Raw genomic sequence first — 25,699 nt, 5'->3', positions numbered from 1 at the left:
AAAGTTTGGGGACTAGGCTACTAACTGAAACAGTGGGCACGCCTGCGCCAATTGCCTTGCCATCCCATCCGAGTTGTTCACACAAGTTAAATGGGTCATTTGCACTTGTGTCCCAATTTTGTCCTGGTCTTTAATTTTTGTCCACCCAAGACCAATAACTTTAATGAGTATAAATTTATATTTTTATATCATAATATTTATAAATTATGCCTGATTGATTTATTTGAAGAACTTATGCCCCGTTACACATAAACTCGGTTTCGAAGGACAAAACTTAAAATCAGCCCATTTGAAGGACGAACCGTGCAACTTTATTCATTACAGTACATTTACCGGACCCACTACATTATATTTTATTTTCATAAAAGAACAAAAAATTGAAATTGCCACCCATTCTTCCAATAATGTTAAAACAGCAAGTGCAGAGTGTCATTCACTTCAAAGGAATATAATATAAAAAATGGACTCCCAACTTGAAGGAATTCCTCTTCAATTTCAGCCAAAAACATGATAAGAGATCTCACTCGTTAATTCATCTTGAAAATGACATAATTAGTACACTCCCTTATCCAATAACAAAATCACACGTGGTCCTCAATATGGACACCTTCAGTTTGGCAGACATCGGAATCAGAAATATTTACTCCCTCCTAACGAACCCCAAACATCCAATTAAACCTATCCATCATTTCACAAAATATTCGTTCCAACATCTCCATTGTCGATTTTTCGTTTATAGGCCTATTAAGAAAGCATTTATAAAAATAACATTTTGACTATTTTATCCTTTTTACATATTTTATCATGTTGTCTCCTCAACAAATATTTACTCTATTAATAAAACCTGCTAAATATTAGTGTAAAAACTCACAAAATCAGCCCATTAATATAACTAATAAAATAGTAAAATGAAAAAAAAAATTAATTAATTTTATCTTGAATAAATAATATGACAAATACTTTTAACTAAGCACGACAAATATTCGTTAAGCTTTTTTTCACTGTCCAATTCTTTAATTCAAAATATCCTAAAGGAGATCAATAATAAAGATAGTCTATTTCAATACGTCAACAAAGACGAGCCAATAATTGATTTATCCTTTTTCTGTATCTATATATTTTTGGGGTTCCTTCATTACCAAAACAACAATTGGAGAACTCCAACTAATGGGGATGAATCAAATGTCCTTAGCTACACTTCTGCTTTTGGTTGCTGTCTCTATTTTTATTTTACAGGTTCGTTTCTTGATTCTTCATATTTTTGTGTTTTTGGATGATTGGTTTGGTTTATATGGCTTTAGATGAATAGATGGATTAAGTGATTGTATCAGACAAAAGCCCCACATGTCTTTTTTGTTGACTTGTTGTGTTTTTTCTTTTCTTTTTAGCTTTTGGTTTGGGCCTAATCTTGGTAATCATGATGATGGTTAATTGATTAACAATGTACTCCTAAAAGAGAAATCTTTTAATTGTTTCTTGAAGCTTCAGTTTAGGTTGCCTGCAATACATGAGGAGGAGGTCTGCTTGGGTCTGTTTGTTTGTTTTCCCTTTGTGTGTGTGTGGGGTGGGGGGTGGGGGGATAGTCTTATGTGTGTAGATATTGTCTGGAATATATGTTTATGTATCTCTACATGTAGCGGACTGGTGATCTGCTTATATGGACTTGGAGAATCCTCCTCTAATGAGCTGACTTTTGGGTTTGAGTTAGGCCCGAGGGTTATATCGTCAATGTCTAGGATGTTATGGATTTAATTTAGGAGTATTAAGAAGTTTGACAGTTCGCTGGTGGATGTTTCGCTGGTGGATGTTTTAATGTGAAAGCATAGTCTTGGTTGGTTAAAGTACCATATTTACTGAAGCCTGTACATAGGATTAGTTATTCCTCGTGTAGTCCATCGTTGAGCACCTTTGTTATAATGATCATATTTTTTTTGAACGGCAAGCAGGTTGTTGCAGAAAATCCAATATCCCAAGCCAAAGCTGAATCTGCAATCCTTCAGGTACAATTTCCTTCATGATGGGGAAGATATTACTGTCGTTGTACTCTGATCTAACTAAAAGGTGATGGACTCTTTTTGAATGGTCATACAGGACTCAATTGTTAAACAAGTTAATGAAAATGAAAAAGCTGGATGGAAAGCTGCCTTTAACCCTCGATTCTCGAATCTAACGGTGAGATTTCTGTAAAGCTGCATATTTTGTTAGGACAAACTTAGTTGCACTTTCTTTTGTGCAATGCTCTATCCATCACCACTCATTTCATGAGTACGTGCGCCCTTCATTCACAGGTTTCCCAATTTAAGCGTCTTCTTGGAGTTAAGCCCACAAGAAAGGGAGATTTAAAGGGCATTCCTGTTTTAAGTCATCCAAAACTTTCGAAGTTACCACAAGAGTTTGATGCACGAGTGGCTTGGCCTAACTGTAGCACTATTGGGAGAATTCTTGGTTAGTTTCTTCACTTTCGTGCTTGGCTTAATGCTATAATTCTACATAGGGGTACTGATGATTTCTATGTTTTGATGTCACGCGCTGGTACTATCTCGCGTCGCAGATCAGGTGACTTGTAGTTTCACTTATTTGTTTTTCCCCCTAAATTTGCTAATTGCTCTTTCCAGTTACTCTAATAATCTGATTGTTTGTATTTCAGGGACACTGTGGTTCTTGTTGGGCCTTTGGTGCTGCTGAGTCACTGTCTGATCGTTTCTGTATTCATTATGGATTGGTAAATTCATTTCTTGGTGCAAAAACTTGCAAGTTCTATTCTATCTAGTATCACTAATGTTCAATTTTAATGTGTGTCGCAGAATATCTCTTTGTCAGCAAATGATATCTTAGCATGCTGTGGATTTTTCTGTGGGGATGGTTGTGATGGTGGATATCCATTACAAGCTTGGCAATACTTTGTCCGCAAGGGTGTGGTCACAGAAGAGGTATATGGTTTTGTTCTTGACTCATTGTACTTCAGAGAAATTACATCATTCAGATATTGTGGATCCTTATACCAATCAAAAAATGATAGAGTGGATCCTTGTACCCAACTAATATATAGTATATTCTGGCAGTGTGACCCTTACTTTGATAATGAGGGATGTTCCCACCCTGGATGTGAACCTGCATATCCCACCCCCAAGTGTCAGAGGAAGTGTGTTAAACAGAATCTACTCTGGACCAAGTCCAAGCATTTCGGCGTCAATGCATACATTATCAGCTCCGATCCGTACAGTATTATGACAGAAGTTTACAAGAATGGACCAGTTGAGGTCTCTTTTACTGTCTATGAGGTAAGAATGATCGATGAAGTAGAGTAAAGTTCCGATCCTGAATTTTGGGATACAATTCATATCATATGATATAAATTTGGATGTTGCATAAACCTGTTAAACGAACAAGAACTTGAAGTTTACAAGAATGGACCAGTTGAGGTCTCTTTTACTGTCTATGAGGTAAGAATGATTGATGAATTAGAGTAAAGTTCCGATCCTGAATTTTGGGATACAATTCATATTATATGATATAAATTTGGATGTTGCATAAACCTGTTAAGCGAACAAGAACTATGTCTCAATCTCAAACAAGAATCAAAATGCAGTTCTTAATATACCCTATACCTATAATATTGTTAGCTTGTGCAGGCTTCTTTCAGACTAACTCTAGTATACTTTGAGAAACTTCAGTTAAATATATGAAGTACCTTTTTCTTAAAGTTTTTACAAGATTTCCTTACAAAGTATATGTGAGGACACTAGATAATGCTTGGCTGAATTAAATAGTAAAATTTAATTGGAACTACTTTTTTTCTATGGTCAATGTCAAATAATTGTTGATAAGCTGCTAGACATAGTTCAAAATAATTGTTGGTCACCAACTCTACCTTTCTGAATTCTAGTGTTACCATCAACCATGTTTGTGGAAAAATTGTGCCAATTAGTGATCTGTAGAGGTTTAGTGTTCCAGGATAATTATGTCCATGAAAATGAAGAAGTACCGGTTGGGAAGTCCAATGATAAGTTTAATTGTACTGGGAGTAATATCTACAGGTCATTGTAAATGTGCTAATATCCTAGTCTGGGATATTTGTGCATAAATGTACTGTTTGTCAATAGGTGCATTTCTTTCATTTGCCTCAGCATGGTGTCCTTAGTGTATTCTGGTGAAATTACAATTCGCTGACTTGGATTATTTTCTTTACTCTATCTGTTATTAACTCCTATTTTTACCTTGTCCTTCCTGTACTGAATGACAAACTGTTTCTCAAGCACAGGATTTCGCTCACTACAAATCTGGAGTTTACAAGCACGTAACTGGTGATGTAATGGGAGGCCATGCTGTTAAGCTCATCGGATGGGGAACCTCTGAGGATGGAGAGGACTATTGGGTTTGTTTACATCTTCAAATTGTGCCATTAAGATCTTCAAAATCATTGTCCTTTCTAAACTTGATCATCTTATTTTTTTTTTTTTTTTTTGGCTTTGCAGCTTCTTGCCAATCAATGGAACAGAGGCTGGGGTGATGTATGTCTTCAATCTAATCCTTTTTCTTTCACTTGAGTGAGAAGAATTCCTTCATCCGGCAAAATGACTAAAATTTGATAGACCGTAGCTTTTTTTCCCTTTCTAAATCTGATTTTACACACTTCACTCATAATGTTCACGACATGTTCCTAATACTTTGTAGATGTGCATTCTTGAGTAACTGCTTCTTTCTTTGGGGATTTGGAGCTCCTCCTATTGGGGTTTTTGGTTTGGATTGGGGGGCGGTGAATTGCTACTTCTTGAAGATGTGTTAATTGAGCAGCGCGTACATCTTTATAAGGTTCTTCTCAAAATGTATATTTGTCTTCATTGCAGGATGGCTACTTTAAAATCAGAAGAGGAACAAACGAGTGTGGCATTGAAGAAGAAGTGGTTGGGGGATTGCCTTCAGCCAGAAACCTGAACGTGGAACTTGATGTCTCTGATGCTTTCCTCGACGCCTCAATGTGAATGCTAATTCTTCAACTAAACACTAAATAGGATTCAAGTTTCTGAAGACTTGGGGAATAATAACATTTTAAGCTTCATATTCTTCCCCTCCTAATTTGTCTGCAGCATCTGTAATCTGCAATTGTTCCACAATCTTAATTATCAATGGAACTGTTTTCTGTATCTGTTATGTATTTCTTCAGAAGTACTCTGTCAAGCTTGGCAATGTTGTAACATTATTATGTATTGTACTAAACTTTCTTAATGGATTGTACCTTCTTGTTGCTGTTGTGATCAAACTTGCGCTTGATATTGCTATCTGAAGTTAATTATTATCCTTGTGATATGTATAGAAATTTGAAAATCTCTTTGACATTGCGATTTGAATTGTGACATCTTAGTATTGTCTTTAAAGCAAATAAAAACTTTTTGTTACTCCTATCTTACATGGAATCATGTTTGAATTATCTTTCAGTTTACTTGAAAAATTCACAAAGATATATAAGAGCTTAGATGTTATTTACATTTAAATAGAATTTTGAGATCTTAGAACTATTGGCAGTAAAAGTACTGTATTCATTAAAGAAAGGCATACGCATCACCTATTGATGCCATTCATCTATCTTATTCTTCTTTGTTGACTCGTCACAGTTTAAACATATTATATAAAGGTCCCTTTTTTACTGTTTACGTTACAAAACTATATTATAGCATAATAAATAGATTAAATTGCACTTAAATGTACACAATCTTTTGTTATTTTAATGCAGATTCTACTCTTGTTTTATGCTACCCATCCTCTCGTGAAATACTCCATACTTCTCGTGGAGCTACTTTTATTTCCGCCCTTCTGTTCCCATCTTAGATATTTAGCTCTAATTATCAAATTTTTTAACTTGTATATGTCTAATTGGAATTTTTTGTCTTTGTCAATATAATTAGCTTATTTGAAGAAGATGAATGAATGATACTAGGATATATGAAAGAAAGTGAATTTAATCAAAATGACGGGCAAAATGATTATTTGTGCACTAAACTTAGTTTTGTTTCACAAAATCTCAAAAAAGAGGAAAAACTTACTTTTTTTTTTTGGTTTCCCATCCAGTGTCCAGTATCCCCGACGTACTCCGACTAATCCGGATTCGTGCCGGATAGTTCCACATTGGGGCAAAGCACTCCCTGATAATGGTAGCTCCGTATCCAAGGGGCTCGAACTCGAGACCTTGATTAAGGAAAAGCTTACATAATATTATAGAACCATATAACATAATATTAACAATAAAAACTCAAGCTAACATAATAAAATGAAAAAAAAAGGGTACTGAAATGAGTATTGTGCATTCTAGAAAATTTACCTTTAGTTTTGCCAATAATCAAGATTACTCACTCCACTAAGTAAAAAAAGGGGAAAAGGGTCAGATTTACCTCCTAATTTTCAAAAGTTATCTACATTTTACTTCCGTTATGCTTATACCACTACAGTTAGCCTCATTAGCAGAGCGTTATTTCCAATTCAAAATAATTGAGGTTTTAAGCTTGGACGTATAGATCAAGAAATTCACTATCTCTTAATTTTTAATAGAGATTTTGACTAAAATACTATTAATTATGATATTTTTATCTTTTTAGATTGACATAATTATTATGGAGATAAGCAAATATGTTGGCGACAAATTTGGGAAAGAGAACTAAATACTTTCTTAATTTTATAAAATGATCAATTATTTTAGACCTTTTTTTAGAGGCTAAAACCTCATTTATTTTAGACTGGAGGGAAGGGAGTCTGAATTTTGAGAGATAGACTTGCCTTTTTATAATTCTCCATAATTCTTTTCTATGAAAATAAAACTAGTAAAAAACAAATAATCGCTCTTCTATTAAACACCTCCATTCGCAAGCAAGTCCCACAAAACACACACACACATAGAGGGTCACCCTCCCATATATAGAAAGGCTACTTTAAAGGCGAAATGCACTGAGCTCTGTCACTCTTCATTTCCCATTTTCATAGGAAGTGGAAAATCTACTGGTATTGCAAAATGAGGATGGAAAGTAGTGAAGAAGAAGATGATTTTCCATGTATTGAAAGTGTTACTCCACAGTCTAAGATCGACTCCCTTTACCAGTCCAACACTGAAAAAGTACTCTCTTTGCGCTTTTGACACCCCCATTTTGTTTCTTTGCTGAGGAAATAGCAAATTCAACTGCTCTAATTGTTGTTGGGTTTTCTTTTTTCTTGGATTTTGATCAATTCTGGAACCAAGTTTGTATTTTTTTCATTATTTTTGGAGTTCTAGTTCAATTTTGTTTGCTGGGTTTTCATTTCAAGTGCTGCAAGTCAAAATTTTGGTCTTAGATGAAATGTGGAATTGTATTTATTCTTTCCTTGAAGTTGATCTATTTCCTGAGCTAAATTTGTGGATGTTATTTGTTCTTTGATATTCTTATTTAGTTTGGTTACTTGGGGTGTCCCTCTTATAGTATTAAAAGAAGGGGGAAAAAAAAAACCTAGTTTTACAAATAATAAAATTTTCAACATCTCTATATTAACTTATTGATGTATTAATGTGCTAGTAGTGCCTTCTTTAATTTTATTAATTGTGGATTCAGTAAATTTCTTCAAATCATCTTCCAAGTGGATAGTTCTTACTGTAATCTCTGTATATGTAGTTTGACATGATTCTTGACAATATGAGTAAATTTATGAGGACCTTATCCTGAAATGAATACATTTATGAGAACTTTAATGATATTAGAGTTTGGAAAACTGTCTGTTCTTGGTTTTGACCAGAATAGTTCCAAACTTTAGTTGAGTGTTAAAATGAGCAAATGTAGTGGCTCATACTAGAATGCTTGCGACCATCATTCGGGTAAAGGTTAGGATAGGGGAAATAGTGGGCGATCAGTGAGTAGAAGTGAGGAATTATGATCCAATAAGAAGGGTTGGGAAAACAAGGTAGGGGAGTGAAAAATCTGCTTTGTCAACAAGTGCAAAACTGTAACCAGTGCTTTCCCCAAATAAAAGATTCAAGAAGAGAGCTAATAGATGCCCCTATTTGTCCATAAGGGGATGACCTAGAGGTTTGAGTCATGAGAGTAACAACCTAGAAATCCCATGTTCGAATCCCACTACAATACTTGGTGTGCACCTATATGATCCATCATTGGTGGGCAGAATTGTCTTGACAACCTGTCCTTGTGGGCTGGACAGGCTGCCGATGCATTAGTCTATTTATGCTCAAATTGACGCTAACACAACCCATTATCCAAAAAGTATATATTATTGGACATACAGAATAATTACTTATTGTATAGTAGGTAGACTAAGGTTCCTGTATTAGAGCTTTTCTTTTATATATCTTCAACCAATACAATAAGAGTTCTCTATTAATCTTTGACAGTATATTCTGACATTTATATTCAAGACTAGTATCTTACTTCCCTTAACTTCTTGTTTTCTTCTTAATTTTATGTTGAACTATATCTGTTGGCTGCAATAAGAGAACCTGATTTCCTTTTGGACCTGTTCCCCTTGTGGGGAGACTTTGTCAACAAGCTTGTAATAGCAAAGCACAATATCTGTTATGTTGATACAGGAATATGTATACCATGAATATATAGGAAATTTTTTGAAAGTACAAACATCTTTAAGTGCTTTTTACGTGCCAAACTTCTACCTCTTTCTTCCCAGAAAATGCATTCTCCATTTCCTTGAGTAGAAATTTATTGAAGGTAGTGCTACTCTGCATCTTGATTTTCTCCGTTTTTTTTTTCATAAATATTTTAATAGCTCCCAGGGGAAATGGTTATCATTATTGTTGGGTTTTGCTGAGGATATTATTTTGGAGGCTGCAATGTGGTCTTTTCTTTGGACCATGGTTTTGAGATTTAAGTTTCTCTAGTTGGGATATGATGGTTAAAACCGTGTTCGAAAAGTTGGGATATGATGGTGTAATGCTTTTTTTCACGTGTGAAATCAAAGAAGTCTATCTTTTCTGCTATTTCTGGAGTGCTTGCTGATTTTGTCTTTCTGATGAGTTTCCCAATTTAATTTTCTGGGTTGTGCAGGGAATCAGGAAAATCTGTTTTGAGCTTTTGGATTTGAAGGATGCGGTAGAGAACCTGTGTGGTAATACTCGAACAAAGTGCTTGGCCTTCTTGAGGTATTGGTTGATGAAGCTCTTTCACTAGACCAAAAGAAAAGTGAAAGATATTCTGTTCAATCCCACATTTTCATAAACCGTTTTCCTGTCTTTCCTATGGAAGCTGCGCTTACCAGTCTGTTAAAAACATAAACTTCCAAGGGCACAATAGCAAAAGTGTCTTAAAACTTTGCATTAAATGAGTACATGTGTATTATCGTATGACAAATACAGGTACTACCACCTCAAAGAGATGTGACATAATATGTGCATCACATTGCTCTTCTTATTTTCCTAATTATTATATGGGAGCTTTTATATTGGAGAAGGCTACAAGACATAGTTTCTTATCGACAAAACACAAGAGATGAAAAAACACATTGAAAGAGAAAGTTACTGACTGTTCACATTGCTCTTCATATTTTCCTAATTATTATATGGGAGCTTTTATATTGGAGAAGGCTACAAGACATAGTTTCTTATTGACAAAACACGAGATGAAAAAACACATTGAAAGAGAAAGTTACTTACTATCTCTAGATGAAAATGTAGATGGTGTTAACAATCTCCACAGATTTAGCTAGACTGAATACTTGCAACTAGTCTTTCTGGACATTGCATGTCCAGCTGTTCTTTTTTTTTTTTTTTTTTTTGCTTCACTGGCACTTTGTGCATAGGGCTGCTTTATGCATTATGTATTTTTGTCTACCTATCACCTTCTATTTAATCTCCCGATCTTTGTCCTTTTTTTGCATTGATGCACCCATGCGAAATGGGTGCGATTTGGATATGGGTCCTTTGTGCAGATTCCTTAAAGCACACTGGATAATTGGCCAAAACATATCCGTATCGGATACTTATATACTCTCTCATCAGATACGTAAAAAATGGTCCGTGTAATGGTACATGACCCCTCTACATGCAGAGGTCAACTTATAATCTATTCTTGTCATTGTAGATTGTCTGAGGAAGTTGTGGAAACAGAACACGAGCTCAATGAGCTTAGAAAGCATATATCCGCCCAGGGGATTCTTGTTCAAGATCTCATGAATGGTGTACGCAGAGAATTGGATGAATGGAGCCGAGCTAGTGGTGATATCCAAGAAGCTAATGAAAGTTCCCGAAGCTCTGATTATGATGATACTTTCATAAATGACATGGAAGATGAAAACGTGTTATTCTTGGAAAATATTGATGTTCTTCTGGCTGAGCACAAGATTGATGAAGTAATAGATGCAATAGATGCTAAAGAAAGAAGTCATCCTGAGCTGAAAAGTTCAGGAGACACTTCATCTACTGAACCATCATCTTTTAAATCTGCTTTGTCTAAAAGAAAAAAGATGCTTGAGAATCAGCTGGTTGAGATCACTGAACGACCCTCAATTGGCATTGTCGAACTTAAGAAGGCCTTGTCTGATTTGCTCAAGCTCGGGAAAGGTTCTTTGGCACATCAGCTACTTGTTAAGTCGTACAGATCTCGTCTCCAGAAAAGTATTGAGGCTTTCCTCCCCCTTTGTCCTTGTTATCCCGAGACTTATTCGGCCACAGTATCTAACCTTGTATTCTCTACCATTTCTTTGACTACTAAGGAATCCAGTGCGATGTTTGGTGACAATCCTGTTTATAGCAACAGAATTATTCAGTGGGCAGAAAGGGAAATTGAATACTTTGTGCGGTTGGTTAAAGAACATGCACCGCCTTCTGATGGAGCTCCTGCTTTACATGCAGCAAGTGTTTGTGCTCAGGCCAGTCTTAACCACTGTAACGCCTTGGAGAAACAGGGCCTTAAACTGTCAAAATTACTCTTGGTGCTTTTGAGCCCATATATAGAAGAAGTCCTTGAGTTGAACTTTATACGAGCCAGGAAAGCGGTTCTTGATGCTTCAAGTGATGAAGGGAAACCATTGTCACCTCGCTTTGCATCTCCTTTATCTACATTTGCAACTACATCTGATACTCTGCTTATTGAAAGTGGAATGAGATTCATATATGTAGTCAAAGTAAGGTCTTAATCCTTATTATTAATGTTTGATCATCTGATTGCTTATGTGTTAATGCTGTATCTCTCAATGCACCTAGCTTCACAAAATTGCACTGTGCAGATTTAGATTTGCACTCCTGCCTCCCTCCCATTGTTTTTGTTATTCTCCTCGATAAGGACCTCCCTCCCTTGCTTTTTTTATTCCCCTCTATAAGGACCTCCTTCGCCTTGCTTTTTTTATTCCCCTCTATAAGGACCTCCCTCGCCTTGCTTTTTTTATTCCCCTCTATAAGGACCTCCCTCCCCTTGTTATTGGTGTGCACCTATTATTGCAAGAACTCTAAGTAATTTGTAACCTATAATGTTGTTTTTGATAGACCTCTGTTGACCTCCCCCCCCCCGCCCCCCTCTAAACACAACTGACTGGTAGATTGAATCCAGATAGTTCATTCTCTTCTCTAATTTTCTCTTTCTTGCTCTCTATCCATACTCTCTCTCTTATATTCAACTACTTGATTCATTAAGCCGAAATAGAAAGAACCTTGGGCACTAAAGTGTGTCTCCTTGGTCCAGGAAAACAAACATTTCTTGAGCTGAAAATAGTCTCAAAAAATGGAAGTACACTGTGTCGCAGAACATTTCCTCTTTTCCGATGAAGAAGGGGCAAAAAGCTTAGTCCTGTATGTAACATACTTATAGCTGCATATTCAACATGGTGGAATAACTACCATTTACAATAGTGCATTAATTATATATGAATATGATGTGTGTGTATATGTATGTATGTGCAAATATATATATATATATATATCACTTATATATTGCATAAATGCACGTGATTTCTCTCTCTTTCTGCTGGTTTCTGCTAGCTGCAAATTTTACGACGACCTTCACTGTGGTGCCACTTAAATAGATGTCTCAAGTATTTGTCAGTGCTTTATTAGGAACACAGATAGATGTTTGAGATTGCTTTGAACTGCACCATGTGAAACAAGAAGACAAGAGAACAATAGCAGTGCATTAGATAGCTGTTTCTTTTAATGATGGCTTGATAATAGTTTATTCCAATTTTGACCTTCTCTGCAGGAAATAGTGGAGAAGCTCACCCAGTTAGTCATTCTACATTTTGGAGCTAATATATTGACCAGAATTTCACGACTTTTTGACAAGTATGTGGATTCACTGATTAAAGCTCTACCTGGTCTTTCTGAGGATGATAATCTCACAGAGCTGAAAGAACCTGTTCCTTTTAGAGCTGAAACAGACTCTGAGCAGCTTGCACTATTGGGAACTGCATTTACCATTGCTGAGGAACTATTGCCTATGGTTGTATCTAGAATTTGGAATGTTCTTAATGAAAGCAAGGAAGTGGGGTCTGAAAATATTATGCCTGCCGCAAACAATACCGTAGAACTCAAGGACTGGAGGCGTCAACTTCAGCATTCACTGGACAAACTTAGAGATAATTTCTGTCGACAATATGTTGTTAATTTCATATACTCAAGAGATGGCGATGCACGATTAGATGCACAGATTTATTTGAGTGGTGTCGGGGAAGATTCAATTTGGGACACTGATCCGCTACCATCATTGCCATTTCAGGTACTGACATTGATTTTTGTCCTAGTTTCCAAATTGATCCTTATTTTTGTCCTAGTTTTCAAATTCATCCTTACTCATTGATGCTATTAACCCACACCCTAGTTAATTCTTTTACCAATCTTTAGTGTGTTCTCTTCTTTTTCCTTTTCGCTACAATGGTCCAAGGTTAATTAAGTTTTCCTTTTTGTGAATTGGGAGAACCGGATGTGTAGCCCTATATCCAAGTGGATTAGTGCTGCTTCTATTGAGTTTCTGGTTCATCATTGGCGTTGCTTTGCTGTTAGTACGTAACTCCCCTGTCAAAACCTTCAATTCCAGTTTTTCTGCTTGTCATCTATCACTGCTTTATTGCAGAGACCTTAAGGAGAATCTAAATCTTTTTTTATAAGACAGTCATTCATCATATTATTCCACAGATGCTTGTTTGTCTTTATTATAAAGTTCAAGCAGCGGATGTTCCCTGGGATTTGATATTTTGGACCATTGGGCACTGAAAACACAGATTTATGTTGTCTCTCTAGCTTGTTATTTACAACTGTTTGCCAATTCTTATCAACCTATCCAAGTGCTAATATTCTGTGATCTTTTTCTTAAGTGCTTTCAATAGTTTTTGCTAAATGAGAACCTCATAAAATGCTTATATTAGAAATCCTGTTATGTGACTTAAAGGTGACAACTGTTAAAATCTGTAGGCATTATTTGGTAAGCTGCAGCAATTAGCAACTGTGGCAGGAGATGTTCTTCTAGGAAGAGAGAAGATACAGAAGGTTTTGCTTGCCAGGCTGACAGAGACTGTGGTAATGTGGTTGTCTGATGAACAAGAATTTTGGAGTGTTCTAGAGGATGAGTCAGCTCCTCTGCAGGCGCTGGGTCTGCAGCAGGTATTTTGTGATATATACTACCCTGTTGTTAGCTGTACTACCTGAATATATTTTAAGAGTATTGGCGCAATTTCTTTTTACTTTTCGCACCTGACATCAAACCTCCTACCCGGATTTTCATTCAATTTGGAATAGTGTGTAGGAGCTGTTATAGCTTTGTTTAATTTGTACTCAGTATGAAGAGTAGCACAACGGAATAAATTGTATGGCTCTATCGCAGATTCAAGTCCTCAATTGTTTAGAAATTCCTGGATGGACATTTTTCAAGGATATGTAGTTGGGTATAGGACAGCCATTTTTGTCATACTTTTTTCTATAAGTAACTCTCTGGGTGTCTAGGTGTTTAAAAATGAGGGTATCTTGTCCATGCACTTATTACTTCCTCATCTTTAGAAATGCTGCCTTTTTAAGCAAATATTTTGATATTCTGACAGAACGTTCCTTTTATCTTGATATCAACTTTTTGTTTGACAGTTAATTCTTGACATGCACTTCACTGTTGAAATCGCGAGATTTGCGGGCTATCCATCAAGGCATGTGCATCAAATATCATCAGATATAATTGCACGTGCAGTCAGGACGTTTTCTGCCAGGGGCATAGATCCACAAAGGTATACCTTTTTCAGTTAGCTTACTTCTTTTCTCCTTTAATATATGGTCATCAAAGAAAATATCTTTCTTATCAGTGCGCTACCTGAGGACGAATGGTTCACCGAAACTGCAAAAGGAGCCATAAACAAGCTTCTCCTAGGTGGTTCTGGATCAGATGCATCTGAGATTGATGACGATCACATCATTATGCATGATGGGGGGATGTCGGACTCTGATGGATCGCCTTCTCCCCTCTCTAGTGCAGATAGTTCTGAGTCATTTGCTTCAGCACAAATGGGTGATTTGGATAGCCCTGTGTATTTATCTGATCCTGAGAGTTGAAACAATGCTGTCTATTGTCTAATTACTTCCCAGTGACTTGCATTTAGATGTACCAAAGAAAAAGAGTGACTTGCATAGAAGTTGTATCTGTTGCAAGTGATGTGTTAGGTTAGGATGGTAGGAGAAACGCTGTACTTGTTATTTCCCCTGTTCTGTTGTATCCAAATAGTAGTAACGTTATCAATTAATTATTTGGCATTAAAGGGTTATCGGCTGCAAGATTCTGTTATGAAGAATTAGGTAGTTCATTTTACATTTTTCTTTCCCTTTTCCCCTTTGATTTTTGAAGTAAACAAGGATCATTGTCCAATTTGTTAGTTCATCAACTAAGCTTCCGAGCCTCAAGCCACAATACCCTTGTACAAGTGTTCTAGAGCCTTGTGCCCTTCAAGCTATGTACTAATAAGAGGTGTGTAGTTTATCTCACTCACCTAGCTTATCTCTTATCTTTGTCTCCAAACTGTGGGGTTAGCCTAGTTAAACATTATGCACCTTCCAACACTTGCCTTCCGGTAAAAATTCATTCATACCTCATGTTTATACTAATGCAATGACTACATCTTTAGATATACTATTATCATTATTTTCACCTAAATTTATCATTTAACGAAGGTAAATTACTACTATATTAGTGTAAACACCGGGTAGGAGTAAATTTTCACCCTTCCATAGTCAATTACATGTTTAGCTAGACTTTCAAAATCTATTTATTTTGATAAGCCTTTCTCGAAAAAGTAATTTTACAGAGTAACAGTTTGTGTTTGATTAATCATTTTGAAAAATAATTTTACCAATATTAAGCACTAATTTGTGCTTGACTATGATTCCAAAAGTGCTTCTGGAAAAAAATTATTTTTTCACCTTTTGAAAAACAGGTTTTCCTATATTACTCAAAAACACTTATTTTTTTTCCGTAAAAGCTTGGCTAAACATCTTAATTCTCTAATATAAGCATATCTTCGTTTGTTTTTTAAATAAATACTTTTAACATCCTAGAAGTTTGGCCAAACAAGATAATATTTGGTCACATTTTTTTTTGTATCTATCGGAAACAGTCTCTCTACGTACAAAGCAAACGGGTGCATATACACTCTACCCTCCTAGATCCCACTTTGTGCGATTTCACTGTTTTTATTTTTTTATTTTAAGTGGTCTATAAAAAAATATAGGATAAAACTCATGAAAAAGCGCGGGAAAACAGAAAGTAACCTTAAATTAGGGCTTCTATTGATGCTCGTTACCAAATGAATTGTTCAATGGAGAGAAGCAACAGTGGAATATCAGGCACAATTGATCTAAACAACAATCTGGTGGTGGATCTCACGGGAAAAGTGCACCAGCTGCCGTGCTGTATAAAGTTCAACGGTCCATCTGATGTTTCCCACTACTTCAAACCTAAATCCACTGGTATAATAATTCTTCTATTTATGCAACTCAATTCCATACTCCTCTTTGTACTTAATTTTTCATTTTTTGGGGGTATTAAAATTAGGGAAAAATTACATTCGACCATCTAGTTTACACCATAACCCCTCTGTCCCAATTTATGTGATACTTTTTTATTTTTGAGATTCAAACAAGAAAACCTTTGACCGCGATTTATTCTTGTGCCCTTTAAATATTTTAAATTGTTAATTATTGTGACTTATACTTATAATTCTTTTTTTTTTTTTTCAGTTTCTAAGTATGTAAATTATTTTTCAAAAACTTAAAGATTGTATGTTCGAATTGACAGTCAAAATAAAGAAGTTTGATTCTCGAAATTCGAAAGGTCAGTGGGAGTATAATATATACACATAATCTACATACGTATACGGCCGAAGTGGATAGGCAGTGTATACTTTGGCCATGTTTGGTAAACTAGCTGGCCAAAGGGTACGTTTCTGTAAGTTTCCCTTAAAATTAGGTTATCCAAAGAACATTTTTTTGTCAATTAGTGTTTGAATTTGTGAATTGAATTGAAGGTGTAATTGTTGACGGGTTAAGTGTGGAGGAAGCTCATTTTAGAGGAAGGAAGCTCCAGGGAACTAATGTTGCTATTCCTCATGGATATTCTGGTAATCTCTGTTTTTTTTGTTCAAAATATAAAATTGTACTTCGGATTGGCTTGCCTTTTAAAATAAAATTGAGTGAACAGTAGGGTTAGAAATTAAGGAAGGGGGACCAGAACTCAAAGCTAAACACTCGAATCCCAAGTGTTGGATCTAAGTCTCAATAGTTGCAGCTTGGATAATACCATCCATTGCTACTTTGTACTCTTGGTGAGTTGGTGCCCATACAGCTGCGCCTTTTTACGCTATAGTATTTGAGGGAACACTTCTATGTCGATATTATTGGCCATCCAGCATAATTCATTAGGAGGCTAATTACTGGATGGCTCTGAACCAATTGATATGAACTCATGCCAAAAGCTAGTTGTTGAGGTGATAGAGCCTAAGGTCATGGATTCCTGTGTAACCACCATGGTATTGATGATTTAACAGACATTTTGGTTTAGCTTCCAATTTCATTAGGCGCTTATGTCAATCATAGAGCAATAGTCTGGGAGGACAATGTCCAGATGAACTTATGATATATGCTTTTTAAATGGTAGTTTGGTGGCTTTCAGCTTTTGTATTGGTGGCTGGAAGTACTAATTTAGCTCCATTCAAATGATGTACTATCTTTGTCCCAATTTGGATACATCAATTCTGTGATACACACTTCTAAATATGTATCACTGCATGTATTGCTGTTTTCAGTGGTATCATTTTTTTCCTTTTTTTGTTCTTGAACTTCGCAGTAAAACTACCCATAACACTCATCCGCCACCTAAAGTCTTACGATTATTATAGTTTGAATTTATACTAGGACCTTAATCTTCTTAACTTTGTGTTATTTGAAACCTCTCGACTTTGCTTCTTCAGGGTTTGTCTTGGGAAGGAAAATGCCTGATGAGAAAAGAAAAAGGTCTGAGGAAGATTCAAGTTGCTGGGAGATGAAGGCAAAGTTCCAAAACGTAACATTGTGGAACCATGATTCTCTTCCCTCAGAAAATGACGCTTCCTTGCGTGCCTTCCACCTATTTTCTGTTGCAACAGCTGTATGTTTCTTCTTGATACTAGTTACCAGGAGATGCCTTTCCTGCTTTATCTGTTTGATTATCTGTAAAGTTGCTAAGCAAGTGTTCATATCAGAGCTGCTCCCTAGACAACAGCAGTTTCTACTGACTATGATACCTGCTTTGACATGAAATCCTGGCCACCTAAAATGTTATTTGGACTGTAGCTTTGATGACGAAACATGCTTCACTGAGTCAACTAGTTATTTGGTTAAAAAATTGAGAGTATCTTTTACTTCTCCAAAGTTTGTTTTTCTTAGTTAGAAATGAATTGGAGAGTATGTTACTTGGTTTTGTGGGGAGGAGTATCACATAAGTCCAAAAATCTCAGATCTGCGACTAAATGTTTGGCTAATTTCGATTCTCTTTTAGTTGTCTTTCCTCTGATAAATGCTTATGACCGCTAATGTTGGAAAATGAGCATATAGACGAAATCTATGTAGGAGCTGCAATTTGGATGGTCATGATACTTTTGTATTGATTCTTTATTATCGTACATTCTTCATTATGTTGCTGTGAGTACATAGTGAAGCAATCTTTTGTTGAGCCCTTTGTTTAAGTTGCTTTTCGTCAATGCAGCTGCACCAACCAGTCAGTGTTGAAGACCTGGAAGCTGCATCAATCGATCAAGAATTAGAGCAATGAATTGATCAATACGCTGTGATAACCTCCACAAGGAGCGGTAAATTTCGAGTTCCTTTATGCTCTTTACCAGTTTATGGAAAGCATTCTTCATTATATATCTATACAATCAGGACTCCATTTATCATTCGTCTAATATGTATAAGCGAGAACATATTAACAGATGTATTTTTTCTGGTATCTCAAAAACTCCCTTCTTTACTGTAAGATTGTGCATTCTTGAGGTATAGTCATAAATTGATATCCATTTTATGTGACATCCTTGGGAGTAATGCATCTACTACATACTCCTAATAAGCCGTGAAGAGGTCCATGCAATTCCATTTCCTCTTTTTCCCTTTTAAGTTTTTGGGTGTGGAGGTGGTTGGGGAAGGTCGATAGTAGCATTTATCCCTCTCTCCACAAAATAAAAGGGTGAGAACAAAGAGGATCAGTGATAACTAGTATGAGCTCTATCACATGTTGAAAGTAAAGTTGACTGTGTTTAACGAAGAGTTCAAATTGATGATAATTCTTTCCTTTAGTTGGATTTGTTAATACATCATCTTACAATTATTTTTCTTATATAGGAAATATGGTAGACTTGAATGGTTCTGAAAAAAATGATCAGAAAGTAAAACGCAAAAGATCCATGATTATTTAAGGAACACAAATCAGAAGTTAGGGTGTGTTTGGAAATCACTGTGTAATTATTAGACTGTGCAACCATTAAGGATCGTAATAAGAAAGACTTGTTTGTTTGTTATAACATAATTACAATGTAATCTCGGCGTTATATTTGGTTGCATAAATACAATTACACATTAGATATTCTTTATTTCAACATAAAAGTTAATGACAAAAAAATGAAATAAACATTTTTTTCATAGACGAACAAGTAAAGAAACTTTAATGTGTACCGACTATGTATATATAAGAAATATTAAATATTAATTATTACTAGATATTCAAATACACATATAAAAAAATATATTAAGTAATTTTAAATTGGTAATTAATACCATAAAGAATGGTCTGTATTTTCCAAGTTCCAACTCATGTGAATATAATATGAAACTATGATTTGATATAATTTTAAATAACAAAAGTATAGATATGAGTTTAGAAAATATTCTTTTCATAATAATACTTAATACTCATGAATAGAAAGCAAACTTTGTAAAATATGATATTGTCTTTAACAAGTGTTCGTCATATATTTGAAATGGCAAAGGAGTGTGAAATAACATATTAGTATATATTTGAGAAAAAAGTAAAAGAGAATCAGAGAAGAGACCATGTAATCAAAATCAATTCTCACCTCCTTCTTGATACTTGAAGAATGTAATTGTTCCCTCTCGGTTAGACCCGCTGCTGATCAAGGCGAGACAAACACTCTAATCCCGAGATTAGTTATTCTGGAATTTTATTCCAACTAAATATGAGATAAGGAGGCACTAAATTTTTATCCCGGGACTATTTTTGCTTATCCTTCACACCAAACGACCCCTAAGGCTTCATATGTTCGCACTTAATGAAGGACCGAATCTGAATATTTCAGACCTTAGGCCATTAAGTGTATTTATTTACATTATGATCTAAACACTTATTTGGTTTGAATAGGCCTAAATCATAAATATCTTGAACAAAGTCTTAATATCATTAAGAGGTATTTTTATATGCATAATTTTTACCACCATCCCCACCCAACTATCCACCCCACCACCACCCACCCCACCCCGACCCTCCACCCCACCCACCACCATCACACTCCCACCCCCACACCACACTCTCAACCCCACCACCCTACCCACTACAACTAACCATCTCTGTCATCACAATTACTACCACCGTCGCCAACCACCATCACCAACCACTCTACTATCACATTTACCGCTAACAATCACTGCTGTCAGTCACTACTTCCTCCATCATTATAATTATATCAATAGCCACCGTCATCGCCGGCGCCGCCACCACCACCACTACCACCACTACGGTCAATTTTACTACCAACCACCTCTACCATCATAACTAGCATCGCCGTTAACTACCACGAACACTTTCGTCAACCACCACCAACATCGTGAATTACTAATATCAATAGACTCCACCATCACAATCACCACTACCACTACCAAACGCTACCATGACGCCAGTTATTACAACACTAACCAGCTCCACTGTCAGAACTATCACTATCACCATGACTAGCCACTAGCATTAACCATCACCATCCACCAGAGGCGGACCCAGGATTTTAAGACCGCGGGGACACTATTATCTTAACATAAACGTCAATAAAAATTTTAATGACGACTGAGGGATAATACCTTGTCGGACTGGTCATTAATAGGGTAGCAACGGTGAAAATATAAGTATAAATGCCAAATATGTGTAATAAACAAAATTTAACACAGTGAAGCAAATGAAAGAGACAGCTCGGTGGCTAAGGTCAGGTGCAACATATGGTGATAGTGTAGGTTTGAATCTGGGCGAGCTCATTTAACGCTCATTGTTTTTCTAAAAATAGGCTCAAAAAAATAATTAAAAGTGACATTCGGGTTTGATCTGGGGTGACATGTAAGGGAAGCAGCAATTGCAACCAACGTGCCCCAAAGACACTTTCATTTGTTAGAGTGCACAATTAAATATATACTAATTTCTCAAGGTATATACACATATATATACATAATTTTTACCGAAGGGTAGGAGTGCACGTGCACTCCTGCCTTTTGATGTAGGTCCGCGTTTGACCACCACCACCACTACAAAGCGTCTCTCCCATTATTAGCAAACATAAATGTTTTTGTAATCAAATATGTTTTTTTTATTAAATTTATATTTTTAATAATTAGTGATTTTTTTTTATTTGAATTGTATATTTATTATGTTTAAATAAATACATTATGCACATTCAGATGTTCAAAAACAAACAGTCTTAATTATTCAGTATTCAGATCTAAAGATAACATCTTAATGATTCGGATGTGCATTCAAATTCAGACGTCTTAGTTTTAATGAAAACAAATAAGGCTCAAAATTATATAAGGGCAAAAAACATATATGTACATGATAAGGGGATATATTTACAGAACATGACGATATCTTTCAGTTTACAAAATATATCAGTAGGCTTGTTACAAAATTTACACGAATTAGGTAAATTAAAAAGAAGCAAATAAAACACATTAAATAAGGTAAGGAAATCGTTTACTTATTTTATCTACTTTTCTCTCTCCATTCAAAATTTAGAGATATAGTTCCTTGATTTTCTCCAACTTTTGCTTTCTTATTTCATCTACTTTTCTCTCCCCATTCAAAATTAAGAGATATTGTTACCTAATTTTCTCCCACTTTTACTCAAAAAGTCCATTATAATCGGTAATTTTTATGTACAAAGTTCATACACCAAAAAACATATATGTATAATTTTCGTATGCAATATGTATAATCGTATAGATTCTTATATTTTTTATATATGAAATATGTATAAAAATTATATGAGTATTTTGATTATTATAAAGTACATATAAATTGTATAAAATCTAATCAAAGTATGTATAAATTTTGAGAAAAATATGTATAATAAACTTGTAATTGATACAAAGCAAATTCCATACAAAGTTCATACACCAGAAAATAAATATATATTAATATTTATATGCAATATGTATAAATGTATAAATTCTTTATAATTTCTACGTATGAAATATGTATAAAAGTTGTATGTATATTGTGATTACGATAAAATACATATAAATTGTATAAAATTTGGTCAAAGTAGGTATAGATTATGAGAAAGTATATATGTATAATAAGTTTTCTGATTGATACAAACCAAATTCCATCCACATTTCATACACATATTAGTTTTCAACATTTTTTAGACTAATTGATATCGAATTTGTTCACATTTCATACACATTGTGCCTCACATATCTAAAAAATGACATATAGCAGGCTCCATACACATTTCATACATATATTAGTTTTCAACATTTTTTAACACTACAGTTTATATAATTTATACAGATTTTCAAAACACACAATGATCATATATATCTCAAAACGATACAAATTAATTTTTATATACAATTAATACACAAGTTAGTAATCAAAAGTACTTTATAATATTGGTTTGAAAATTTATACTAGGAGAGAAGATAGACTTTAGGTATGAAAATGGTGTCTATCATAGAGGGAGAGAGAGAAATATTTTTAAAAAGAAGAAGAAGTTGAATAGTAACTATCCTAGAATTAAGTCCACATTTAAAATCAGATTTTCTTCCTTAAAAAAAGCCTAAAATCGTGGGTATCCCATTAAGCCCAAATCTGATATACTTTGTAATTTCGTTGGTATGTTTTATAAATAAGAAAAAGTATCCTTATGTTTTGTAATATAGAGTCTTAAATAGGTATTATTAGATCATTTTCCCATATAATTACACACAAAATCAATTCCATGCTGGCTTTCCAACTTTCTACTCAGTAAGAGACAAATATATTTGGAACCGAAACCTACTTGACAATTATAATTTGAAACAGCGCCCTAGTAACCAAGCTGGAATAGCTCAGTTGGTTAGAGCGTGTGGCTGTTAACCACAAGGTCGGAGGTTCAAGCCCTCCTTCTAGCGTTCAATTTTTCTTTTTGTTCTTTGCATAATATATTTTATATTTTTAATGATCTTGTGTGCTCGCCGCCCACCCCACCTTCTGCTTCCACGCCAATACAATAATAACGTACCTTAAGAATTTCTTTTTTTGTATGAGGGGTTTTCTCTTTCGAATTTTTATATGTTTTTTTTCTAATATAAAGTTGAGCGACTTTTTATGACGACAAAAGTAAAAGGTGAATAAATTATTCATTATAAAAATAATTTGGAGTTATTAATGCAATAAATAAAAGTTAAGTGATCATTCATGAAATCGATATTTTGCCTTGTTTAAATTGCAAATCCGTTGAAAATTTGAAATATACTTACCAAAATGAATTGAATTAACAATCATCAAGAATTATAAGAAATAATAGAAATATGGAGGCAAGTACTCAGTGTTTATGTCAATTTATCAAATAACAAATTAGCATCAAGTCATCAACTTTGCTTGCCTCGGCACATAGGGAAATAGCTTAAATAAGTAATTTTTCATTTTTGTTTTCATTTTGCCTTGTTTAAGTAGCAAATTCGTCCAAAATTTGAAACATACTTTTCCAAAAATGAATTGAAGTAACAATGCGCGTTGTTGTTAATTATCAGCGTTCTCTAGAATTAGTCGAGCCATCATCTTTAAGCCACTACTTTATTGTTCTTGTACTCATTGAACTATCACACTTGCTTTGGATATATATATATATATATATATATATATATATATATATATATATATATATATATATATATATATATATATTATATAAGAGGAATTTTGACCCTTTAATTTGGTCCAACTTAGGCCCTTCACTTATATGCTTTCTGTCGGCTTAGTCATAAATTGATTATTTAGTTTGCCTCCTTATCACCAAATATGACGTGCTTAATTACAAAAAAGAGAAAGAAAAAAGAAAAACAGAATCAAGTGATCAAATCTTCTTTTTTTTTTTTTTTTTTTTTTTTTTTGTTCTTTTTTTTTGTTTTTTTTTTTCCCTCCCATTTCATTTAGATTTCCACACTTCACCGGTCGTGGGTGAGTGATCAAATCTTCCAGGTGAAAGGTTGCATAGGAAACTTAATTACAGGAAAAAAGTGAATTAAGAAACCATTCTTATAAGATTAAGAAAAGTCAATTAGACTACAACTTGCAACTTTTTTCTAGAACTTAGAAAGTGTGACTCCGCCCGAGGTAATTAATTTGGGCTGACTAGGATCAAGTGATAGTTGATTCAAAAAGCAATGGGAAAGAGATCTGAAAGTGGAAGATCTGAACTAATATGATACTAACCGTGTGAGAATATAGTACAAAGGCACTTTGTAGTGGGTATAATATTTTTAAGCAATTTGGACACAATCTCTAGTACAAAAACAAAGAGCGGTTCTAACCAATATTCGCTTCAATTTTTGACAACTTATAGCACGGAGTATGTATATTCTTAACTTTTTTTGTCGGTCCTGGTTCGATTAGTTAGACTAGCACCGAGTAAGCCAATAAGGGATAATTAGAACATATTCTTAGAAAAAAAATTTGTAAAATTTTACGGGTACCATATCTGGATACCACTATTATTTAACCTGTAGTCAATGTTTTAAAATTGTTTAATTTGCACCGGCCAGTTTTGACAAACATCAAAATATATTGTATCTGAAGTTTTATATGATTAAATTTCAGGCATTTCTGCACTGTTTGGTGGTATTCTTAATCAAAGGCCTCTTCCGTGTGACTTGATTCCCATTGCTCCCTTTGGCGAGTGCATGCATGCAGCTGGAAGGTGCATGAAATTTCATATCTATATATATCTGGTTATTGTAAGGCCAAATTATTATAAGGCACTCAAATCTCCACATTCTTTGTAATTTTGTGAGTTCAACTTATATAGCAAATGGCTTCAAAATGTCACTATCAGGGCAATCACACATTCTGTAAAACAGAGAAGGTGCAGGAAATTTCATGCATTTCTTCCAATATTTCAATTCTTGTTTCTCCCATTACTTTGCTTCTTGCATTACACTTAGTTTATGTTTTTATATGAAGATCCTTGACAAATAATACTTTTTGTTGTTGCTTGCAGGGTTATATAGTATATCCCAAAGCTCTTAATATTGTTTGGGGAAACGATAAGCGCTTTTGGAGGTTACCCAAATACCAGTAAGATTAGGCATACCAAATCTAATTAAGTTTTTCATATTGAACGTGTTACTACTACGTATTTAATTTGTAGTTTGAGCTAACATTATTATTAAATATATTTGAATTGCAGAAATGATGGTGCAGAGCTTATACAAGTAAATTGGCTGGAGGTTACTGGTTGCATTGACAATATTGTAGAAAAGAAATCATACGACATTAGCTTTACAATGTCATTGATGACTGATGCGTTCGGTTGGAATGATTCACCGGTTTATATTATGGCTAAATGGGGGGATAACACTCAATGGAGAAAGGTGAATTTGACAAGTGAGAAGGACAAAAAGATGATACAAAAAACTATTACAATAACAAAAGGGAAGGGGAATGCTGATGATAAGCTTTGTTTTGGGTTGTATGAGGTTTGGAACAAAAAGTGGAAAGGAGGTCTCAAAATTCATTGTGTAAACTTGACAGAGAGAAGCTAATTTAGCTGATGGAGTGAAATAAGAGAGGAAGCTCAAGTTAAAAGTCATCTTTTTGTTCCATGTATGTTGTTAGAGTGTGTTTTCTTACATATATTTAATTTGTAGTTGTGTTTGTATTGCTTGCATCATGAATGAAACTATGGTTCACAATCATATGATCTCTTACACTCATATATTGAACTTAATGATAACTAAAAGTAGAAGCATTAA

General features: G+C 34.7%; 4 protein-coding genes and 1 non-coding gene across 5 annotated transcripts; all 5 read left to right on the top strand.

Moving 5' to 3' along the window:
- Positions 1–1,080: 1,080 nt before the first annotated feature.
- LOC132041134 (cathepsin B-like protease 3) lies at positions 1,081–5,260 on the top strand. Its single transcript, XM_059431943.1, has 11 exons — positions 1,081–1,236; positions 1,947–2,000; positions 2,092–2,172; positions 2,289–2,445; positions 2,552–2,556; positions 2,648–2,722; positions 2,805–2,930; positions 3,063–3,281; positions 4,262–4,375; positions 4,476–4,511; positions 4,848–5,260. Exons 1-11 carry the CDS (start codon positions 1,168–1,170, stop codon positions 4,980–4,982), a joined length of 1,071 nt encoding a protein of 356 aa, XP_059287926.1. The 5' UTR covers positions 1,081–1,167; the 3' UTR covers positions 4,983–5,260.
- A 1,740-nt stretch (positions 5,261–7,000) lies between these two features.
- Positions 7,001–14,719, top strand: LOC132041122 (exocyst complex component EXO84C). The gene is made up of 7 exons (XM_059431919.1): positions 7,001–7,102; positions 9,030–9,124; positions 10,062–11,103; positions 12,171–12,686; positions 13,379–13,567; positions 14,042–14,178; positions 14,254–14,719. The coding sequence occupies exons 1-7, from the start codon at positions 7,001–7,003 to the stop codon at positions 14,498–14,500; spliced, it is 2,328 nt and encodes a 775-aa protein (XP_059287902.1). The 3' UTR covers positions 14,501–14,719.
- A 992-nt stretch (positions 14,720–15,711) lies between these two features.
- On the top strand, positions 15,712–18,364 carry LOC132041107 (uncharacterized protein C12B10.15c-like). The gene is made up of 4 exons (XM_059431897.1): positions 15,712–15,907; positions 16,465–16,557; positions 17,407–17,582; positions 18,180–18,364. Exons 1-4 carry the CDS (start codon positions 15,745–15,747, stop codon positions 18,243–18,245), a joined length of 498 nt encoding a protein of 165 aa, XP_059287880.1. The 5' UTR covers positions 15,712–15,744; the 3' UTR covers positions 18,246–18,364.
- Positions 18,365–22,784: 4,420 nt separating this feature from the next.
- TRNAN-GUU (transfer RNA asparagine (anticodon GUU)) lies at positions 22,785–22,858 on the top strand. The gene has a single exon. It is a non-coding gene; the product is annotated as a tRNA-Asn (tRNA).
- Positions 22,859–24,657: 1,799 nt separating this feature from the next.
- LOC132048132 (protein PHLOEM PROTEIN 2-LIKE A9-like) lies at positions 24,658–25,642 on the top strand. The gene is made up of 3 exons (XM_059439054.1): positions 24,658–24,810; positions 24,946–25,022; positions 25,135–25,642. Exons 1-3 carry the CDS (start codon positions 24,757–24,759, stop codon positions 25,487–25,489), a joined length of 486 nt encoding a protein of 161 aa, XP_059295037.1. The 5' UTR covers positions 24,658–24,756; the 3' UTR covers positions 25,490–25,642.
- The last annotated feature ends 57 nt before the right edge of the window (positions 25,643–25,699 follow it).

This window comes from Lycium ferocissimum, chromosome 2, assembly GCF_029784015.1.
Source record: "Lycium ferocissimum isolate CSIRO_LF1 chromosome 2, AGI_CSIRO_Lferr_CH_V1, whole genome shotgun sequence".
In the NCBI taxonomy this organism is placed as follows: Eukaryota; Viridiplantae; Streptophyta; class Magnoliopsida; order Solanales; family Solanaceae; genus Lycium; species Lycium ferocissimum.
The sequence above is the reverse complement of the archived record's forward strand: the minus strand, read 5'-3'. Positions and strand labels throughout refer to the sequence as shown.

Coding starts and splice junctions, on each gene's coding strand:
- LOC132041134 (XM_059431943.1), top strand. CDS start 1,168: ATGGGGATGAATCAAATGTCCTTAGCTACACTTCTGCTTTTGGTTGCT. Junction 2,173..2,288: donor CTCGATTCTCGAATCTAACG/GTGAGATTTCTG, acceptor CTTCATTCACAG/GTTTCCCAATTTAAGCGTCT. Junction 2,723..2,804: donor TCTGTATTCATTATGGATTG/GTAAATTCATTT, acceptor TGTGTGTCGCAG/AATATCTCTTTGTCAGCAAA.
- LOC132041122 (XM_059431919.1), top strand. CDS start 7,001: ATGAGGATGGAAAGTAGTGAAGAAGAAGATGATTTTCCATGTATTGAA. Junction 11,104..12,170: donor GATTCATATATGTAGTCAAA/GTAAGGTCTTAA, acceptor CCTTCTCTGCAG/GAAATAGTGGAGAAGCTCAC. Junction 14,179..14,253: donor AGGGGCATAGATCCACAAAG/GTATACCTTTTT, acceptor CTTTCTTATCAG/TGCGCTACCTGAGGACGAAT.
- LOC132041107 (XM_059431897.1), top strand. CDS start 15,745: ATGAATTGTTCAATGGAGAGAAGCAACAGTGGAATATCAGGCACAATT. Junction 15,908..16,464: donor CTTCAAACCTAAATCCACTG/GTATAATAATTC, acceptor ATTGAATTGAAG/GTGTAATTGTTGACGGGTTA. Junction 16,558..17,406: donor TATTCCTCATGGATATTCTG/GTAATCTCTGTT, acceptor TTGCTTCTTCAG/GGTTTGTCTTGGGAAGGAAA.
- LOC132048132 (XM_059439054.1), top strand. CDS start 24,757: ATGGCTTCAAAATGTCACTATCAGGGCAATCACACATTCTGTAAAACA. Junction 24,811..24,945: donor CATTCTGTAAAACAGAGAAG/GTGCAGGAAATT, acceptor TGTTGCTTGCAG/GGTTATATAGTATATCCCAA. Junction 25,023..25,134: donor TGGAGGTTACCCAAATACCA/GTAAGATTAGGC, acceptor TTTGAATTGCAG/AAATGATGGTGCAGAGCTTA.